The sequence below is a fragment of the Pteropus alecto genome, unplaced genomic scaffold, assembly GCF_000325575.1.
Source record: "Pteropus alecto unplaced genomic scaffold, ASM32557v1 scaffold24, whole genome shotgun sequence".
Lineage (NCBI taxonomy): Eukaryota > Metazoa > Chordata > Mammalia > Chiroptera > Pteropodidae > Pteropus > Pteropus alecto.
The window spans coordinates 4562206-4570110 of record NW_006439192.1 but is presented as its reverse complement, the minus strand read 5'-3'; the positions used below and the strand labels follow the sequence as shown (position 1 = coordinate 4570110).

The 7905-nt window shown below is 33.0% G+C and overlaps 1 protein-coding gene and 1 pseudogene across 3 annotated transcripts in view; one reads left to right on the top strand and one right to left on the bottom strand.

Annotated features, from left to right (window-relative positions):
- Positions 1–7905, top strand: part of DDHD2 (DDHD domain containing 2) — a 65163-nt gene that overhangs the window by 15970 nt on the left and 41288 nt on the right. For all 3 annotated transcript variants that reach the window (XM_015592882.2, XM_015592881.2, XM_015592880.2), the window contains exon 2: positions 1456–1563. In XM_015592882.2, the coding sequence (XP_015448368.1) occupies positions 1456–1563 (108 nt within the window). The remainder of the gene's footprint in view (positions 1–1455; positions 1564–7905) is intronic.
- LOC112483344 lies at positions 6428–7491 on the bottom strand (annotated as a pseudogene).

Below are 7905 nucleotides of genomic sequence, written 5' to 3'. Positions count from 1 at the left end.
GTGGCAAGGGATTAAGTGTTGAGAAGCTGAGTAAGGAAGGGAGGACATAGGCTTGTTGAGGAATTGAAGAGTGGGGAAGTAGTAAAAGTGTAGGGTACCTCAGAGAATCAGTACAAAAGAATGGAAACCAGTGTAGTTCTGGGGATTAAGGTATTATTAGTTCACCACCACTGGAGTCAGTCAGCTTCATCTCTTGTCTTTTCATCTCTTTGCTCAAGATTCAAATTCTTGGTTGAGAGAAGTAACTTAAGTAGTCAAATTATCACCCTTTAACCAGGAGAAGGAAGGGAGGGCCTTAATCAGGGGGATTTGTCTGATTGAGAAATTTAGTAGTTAGGATCTGAAGTTTGTCCAAAGTATATTTGTTTTAAATCTAGCTATTCTCTGCTTTCTATATTATGTAAATGAGATGTTATTTGTCCAACTTGTATAATGTCATGTGGAATAATTAGATGCTTTGGAAACAGTGTTATGAAACTGATAAGTAGTACAGTTAAACTAAGATGATGATAAACTCTCAATGATTACAACTGCCAGTGAATTTCTTTGTGAAACTGTATTCAAAGTTTTGTGAAAAAATTCAAAGATCCTGTTTAAAATTATACTTAAACTACAAAGTTCAAAGCAAAATAACTCAGCTTATAGGATAACAAATATATATATTAAACCAGACTCTGAAAAATTTTGAGTTGATCTAGTATGTTATTAGAATTTATTAGCTTATTGCAAATAATTGCATTATCTTTTTGAATTGGAGTGAAAAGCTGTAAAGATTAATGTCATAGCTAGATTTTCTCCTTGGAGAAAATTACCAATTGCTTTGTATCAATTCTTGATGTGGAGTTAGTGTTAGGTTGCCAGCCGACCATAGCAGAGTAGAGGAATATGAAAAAACCAGAGTATGGCCAGGAAAAGAAGTTGAGTATTGAAGATGAATGTATTCGAAGTAAAATTTAGTGAAGTAAAAGTTTAGTAAATTAAATTTGAAATAAATTTTAGTAGTAACATTTTCAAGTTCCAAAGTTGTTGAGGTAAAGCAAATACTACCCTTCTTAACAACGGCAAAGAACTATAATTATGCTGCACTAATTAAGTTAGCAGTAATGAGGTTAGTGATAAGAGAGGGATAAAGGAATCTAATGTCTCTGGTTTTGTTAATCATCTCGACAGAGTACTATTCCTGTGTGTATCATTTGGTCTGGTAGCACTGGCATAATGTATAAAAACAGGCTTTTACTAGACAGTCAATAATTGCTTTGTTCTAGGGCATGTGATTTACCATGTAATATATCTATAAATTTAATAATGGGTGATTTTATAGTGGGGTTCTATTGCTTTTGTCTGTTGCTTTTTTTTTTTCCTGTTTTGAAACTTATATCTGCCTCTATTAACTTTTCAGAGTGATGTAAGAATGTTAGTAAAGGTGAATTTTTTCTTTTTCTTTTTTTTTCTTAGGAGCAGTCACCATATCCTAGCTACAATTCTAACTTCTGGAATTCTCCCGCTCGACCTAGGGCTCCTTACCCAAGTACATATCCTGTAAGACCGGAAATGCAAGGCCAGGTATGGTCTAAAATTGACAGACTTCCTAAATTTTTTCTTAATGAATTATTTTCAGAACCTATGGAGATTTCATAGTAATGATTTGTGGATTTTTGTTGTTTAATGAACTTTATCGTAATCATCTTAGTGTTTTTAGCTCAGAGATAAGGAAATATCTAGGCAAATATTACCTATAGCAAAGGTAGCTTGAGGCATAATAGTTTATTTCTCAGAACCTGGAAACGAATATAAAATGTACTTTTTAAATTTAGATTTTTTTTGAAATATAACTGACACATAACTATATTAGTTTGAGGTATACAACATAATGATTCAATATTGGTATATATTGCAAAATAATCAGCACAATAAATAGTTAACATCCATCATCACACATAGTTACAAATTTTTTTCTTTGTGATGAGACCATTTAAGATTTATTTACTCTTAGCAACTTTCAGTTATACAGAAGAGTATTATTGTTAACTATAGTCATCATGCTGTGCATTACCCCCAGGACTTATTTATTTTATAACTGGAAGTTTGTACCTTTTGACCACCTTCATCTATTCCTGCCACACCCCACCGCTCCCCTGCTCCTCCACCTCCCCACCCTGTACCAATCTGTTCTCTGTATCTATAAGTTGGGTTTTTTTGATTTTTGTTTAGATTCCACATATAAATGAGATCTGTGGTGTTTGTCTTTCTTTGAGAAAGACAAATGATTTCACTTAGTATAATGCCCCCAAGGTCCATCCATGTTGTTCCATATGGCAAGATTTTCTTCTATTTTTATGGCTGAATAATACTCCATTGTGTATATATACCACGTTTTCTTTATCTATTGATTCATTGATGGACGTACTGGTTATTCCCATATCTTGGCTGTTGTAAATAATGCTTCAGTGAACACAGAGGGGCAGATATAGTTAATGTTTTCATTTTCTTTGGATATATTCCCAGAAGTGGCATTGCTGGATCATATGGCAGTTTTATTTTTAATTTTTTGAGTAACCTTTATACTGTTTTCCATAGTGGCTGTACAAATTTACATCCCCACAAGCAGTGCAAAAGGTTTATTCCCTTTTTTCCATGTCTTTGCCAATACTTACTTTTTTTTGGTCTTTTTTGATAAGAGCTATTCTGACAGGTGTGGGATGATATCTCATTGTAATTTTGATTTACATTTCCCTGATGATTAGTGATGTTAAGCATCCTTTTAAGTACCTGCTATATGTCTTTAGAAGAAGGTCTAGTCAGATCTTTTGCCCAATTTTTAATCAGTTTTATTTTTTTTTTGCTATTGAGTTGTACGAGTTCTTTATATATTTTGGATAGTAACCCCTTATCAGAAATATGATTTGCAAAAATTTTCTCCCATTCACTAGGTTGCCTTTTCATTTTGTTGATGATTTCCTTTGCTATACAGAACCTTTTTAGTTTGATGTTGTCCCGCTTTATTATTTTTGCTGCTTTTGCTTTTGGCCTAAGAAAATTTAACTTCGTATGATAAATATTTAATTTTAAATATTTCAAGCATACTGAGAGTACAAAAACTATGTTCTTTTTACCTAGCACTTAGCTTTGTCAGTTTTTAAGTTTACCACATTTGTTTCAGATTTTTAAAAAGAAGTAAAACAAATACATTTGAAGTCCCATAAACACTTCTTTCCATTTTCTGAAGTTACATTTATGTGTTTTTGTGCTTTTACTACTTGTATATGCATTTATATAGTATTATTTAACATGTTTCTAAGCTTAATATGAATAGTTTCATATTAACATTCTCTTGCAGCATGCTTTTTTACTCCACATTGTTTTTTACTTTTCTGTTGTATAACATATGAAATAAGAATTCCCTTAGGGTATGGAATTGTTGGGGTTTCGTATGTACATCTTTATTAAATATAGCCAAATTACTTTTCACAATGGTTGTACCAATGAAGAAATGTTTAAAAAATTAGTTACTCATCTGGACAGCCTAATAAAGTAATTGTACATTTGCACACTGCTTTCTTTTTTTCTGTCTAGAAACCATATTTCCGTATGCAAATAATTCTTTAAAAACGTGATTGCAGTATATACAGTTTTAAAGTGGCTGCATTTAAGCAGCTTTCAAAGAATTTGAATTTTAGATCCAGGACAGAATTCTCTGTAAACTAATTTTCTCTGCAGAATTAAATTTTCAGATCACTATAAACTTTATTAATTCTCCTGATAGATTTCAAATAATCAAATACTGTTCTGGATTATTAGTGATATGGGGGCTGAAATAATGGCAGTACATTTCTTTATGGGGCTGAATAATTAATTCAATAAAACAACATTATGTTCCTTTTTTCTCATTAATTTGGTGATATAATCTTTTAAGATTGATTTTAGCCAGAAGAATTTATTAAAGTTAGAGCAAGATTTGCTTATTTACTTAAGGAAAATATAAAAGCAACTGATTTTTTAAAAATAATGATCATGTATATGTGAACTTTAGGATAAGGTTGATCAGAGATAGTGGAATGCAAAATTTAAAAAAATAATGTTATTACTTATCACAAACTTCCATTTTACTAATTGTGTAATCCTCATTCCTGTGACTGAAATTGAGAAGCAGGCAGTGTTATTGCTTAGTGCTGCATGCTTGTAGTTTGGCCCATGTACTATAAAATTCACCCTTTAAATTGTACAACTCAGTTGTTTTTAGTATTTCACAAGATTGTGCAACTATAATCACTACCAAATTCGAGAACATTTTCATCACCCCAATAGAAACTATATACCTTTCACTTTATTCCTTCGTGTCGTACCCCCTCCTCTGCCCCCGCAACCTCTAATCTACTTTTTATCTCTATGGATTTGTCTATTCTGGGCATTTCATGTAAACAGAATCATGTGATATATAATATCTTTTGACTGGCTTCTTTCACTTAGCATAATGTTCTTCCATGTTGTGGCATATATTAATATTTCATTTCTTTTCTATGGCCAAATAATATCCCTTTCTATGGACAATACTACATTTATTTTATCCATTTATCAGTTGATAGAAATTTGAGGGTTTTTTTTTTCCACTTTTTGATTCTTTTGAATAATGATGCTATAAACATTCATGTATTAATTTTTGTGTGGACACGTTTTCTGTTCTTTTGGGTATATACCTAGTAGTGGAAATGCTGGGTCCTTTGGTAACTCTGTGTTAACAATTTGAGGAACTGACAAACTATTTTCCAAAGCAACTGCATCAATTTACATTCTCGCCAATAAATACTTGCTATTTCCTTCTTTTTTTTTTGTAACTAGACATCTAGTATGTGTGAAGTGGTAGCTCACTGTGGTTTTGATTTGCAGAGCCCTGATGTTGAGCTAATGATGTTGAGCATCTTTTCATATGTGTATTAGCCATTTATATATCTTATTTGGAGAAAGATCTGTTCTGACCCTTTCTCACTTTTATTTTTTACTTTATTTTTATTTTTCCCCTCTCTTTAATTAATTCCCCACCCCCATTTCCACCCCTGACCTATGGATGTTGCTGTTTCCCCTTAAGAACTGGATCTCTGAAGGCGGGGCATCTCTCCGCACATGCTCACAGTGTGTACCCCGGGGTCTGGCGCACCCAGGGCCTGGCGCACCCAGGGCATGTTCCGTGGCTCCACATGGAGTGCGAACCCAGGACCTTCTGTGTGTAAAGCAGACGTGCTAACCACTACTCTATGGAGCCACCCCACCTTTTCCCATTTTTATATTGGAATTATTTTTATTGTCGAGTTATAAGAGTTCTTTATGTATTCTAAATATGAGTCTCACGGAATATATGACTTACAAATATTTTCTCCCATTCTGTGGGTGTCTTTTCACTCTCTTGATGGTGTCCTCTGGAACACAAATGTTTTTAATTTTGATGTTTTTAATTTTGAAGTCTAATTTACATTTTTTTCTTTTGTTGTCCTTGCTTTTGGTGTCATATCTAAGAAACCACCAAAGCCAAGGTCACAAAGATTTTTACTCCTATGTTTTCTTCTAAGAGTTTTTTTAAAAATTAGTTTTACATTTAGGTTTGTGATCCATTTTGAGTTAATTTTTGTAAATAGTGTGAAGTAGGGTCCAAATTCATTCTTTAGCACCCATCTCTTGAAAAGACTATTTTTTCCCCATTGAATTATCTTGGTACCCTTGTTGAAAATCAGTTGACAATAAATAAGAGTTTATTTCTGGACTCTGAGTTCTATTTTATTGATCTATATGTCTGTCTTTATCCCAGTATCAAACTGTTTTGATTACTGTAGTTCTGTAGTAAAATTCGAAATCATTGTGAGTCCTCCAGCTTTCTTATTTTTCAAGATTGTTTTGGCTATTCCAGGTTCTTTGCATTTTCATATGAATTTTAAGATTAGCTTTTCAATTTCAACACAAAAGGCAACTGGGATTTTCATTGGGATTACATATAAATCAATTTGGGGAGTAGCCAATTCAAGAAGACGAAACTCCTTAAAGTCATGAATCACAATTTTTCTCAGCAATGTTAATTTTTATGATTTCATCAATTGATCTTATTGATAAAGATTGTTTTTTGAACATGACATTTCTCCCCTTTAGGTAAAGGAATTTATTACACGTATATATTACATATGTTCAGGAAAGATTCACATATAATTTAGTAATGAGTTTTTGAAAGCAACAGCAGTAATGTGAGAGAGCTTTTAGATACAACATACAAGTTGTTAGATTCTGTACCCAAAGATATCTAGACATATACCTCTATGGGGTAGCATGTTTATTTTCTGATGAAAAATCACATGGGGATTGCAAATATATTTTCTGGTCAGAACAGACTCCTTTAATGGTATGTAGATATGAGTAGTTTCCTTTTTTAAAAATTAAATGGTTTCATTCATTCGTTTTCTAGCTGGCACCTCAAGTTAGTCTTGTCCAAATGATCATTCTTCTATTTGGTAGGTTTTATATATCTTAAAAATTCGAATTCAGAAACAGCTTTAATAAACCAAGAATGCATAATTTCATGCACTCTCTGAGAGAGTGGAATTTACACGCATTTCTTTAGAAGCTGTTGATGTTGCAGAGGCTTCTGACCAATTCACAAAGTTGATCAGCCTGCTTTGCTTCAGTACAATTTATGTGCTATGCAGGTATTGGGGGCAATCTTTGAAGTATAGCTTTCCTCATTTTTCAGATCTTCATCTTTTAGCTAGTAGTAAGGATTGTTGAGAGTTGCATGTAGGGCAATTCATGGAGCAGGGTGTGAGCAGCACTGAAGTACACCATCTCATACAGAAGCTGTATCTCTGGAGGCAGAAGTATTGTCTTACCAGACAGTTGACATTCACGAGGTAGTCTCCGAGTTCTTTAAACCATGATTGCTTCTTATTTGCTCTTAACACCTTCATTTCCATCAAGGACTTCTGGAGGTGGAAGAATCCTGTCTTCTAATTTTCTTCTTTGGTCTCTGTATCAGAGCTCTAAAACTGGGCCAGGAACTCCTTTATTTTCTTTGCTGTGCTGCTTAACTACTTTTCAAAAGAAGATTTAAAAACTTTGAAACATTTCTGAAAACTGATTATTAGCTCATCCATCACCAACATCTTTAGCAACTGCAAGGCTAATACATATTCTTCTTACTGCATGTTCTTTTGTACACATGCATGTTATAGCTCTATGATCTGTCCACTCATTGGGTACTTTGGAAAAGACAGTATGAACTCATGAAGACATCTCAAAATGGGAAGTAATTTGTATGATAACATGTAGGTTTTCTAGTAATGATTGTTGAGTTTTTTCTCTAAAGTCCTCTCATTGGTTATTCAACTCGCTTTTCTAATTAAGCTTTTTTTCCATGTACCTCCTACAAGATGAAAGGTGTTGCATGTTTTCTCATTGATTATCTGATAAAGAAGATACTCTGTCATCCACAAATGACAACCTATTTGAGGATGACATAATTCTTTATATAGAAAACCCTAAAGACTCCACAAGAACACAGCTAGAAACAATAAGCGGATACAGTAAAGTTTCTGGATACAAAATCAGCGTTCAAAAATCCATAGCGTTCCTATACTCTAATAATGAAGCATCAGAAAAAGAAGCGGAAAAATAATTCCTTTTGCAATTGCAACAAAAAGAATAAAATACCTACAAATAAATTTAACAAAACATGTGAAGCACCTATATAATGAAAACTACAAGACCCTATTAAAAGAAAAAGAAGAAGATACAGAAAAATGGAAAGATATTCTGTGTTCTTGGACTGGAAGAATCAACATAGTTAAAAGGACCATATTACCTAAAGCGTTATACAGATTTAATGCAATCCCCATCAAAATCCCATCAGCATTTTTTAAAGAAATAGAACAA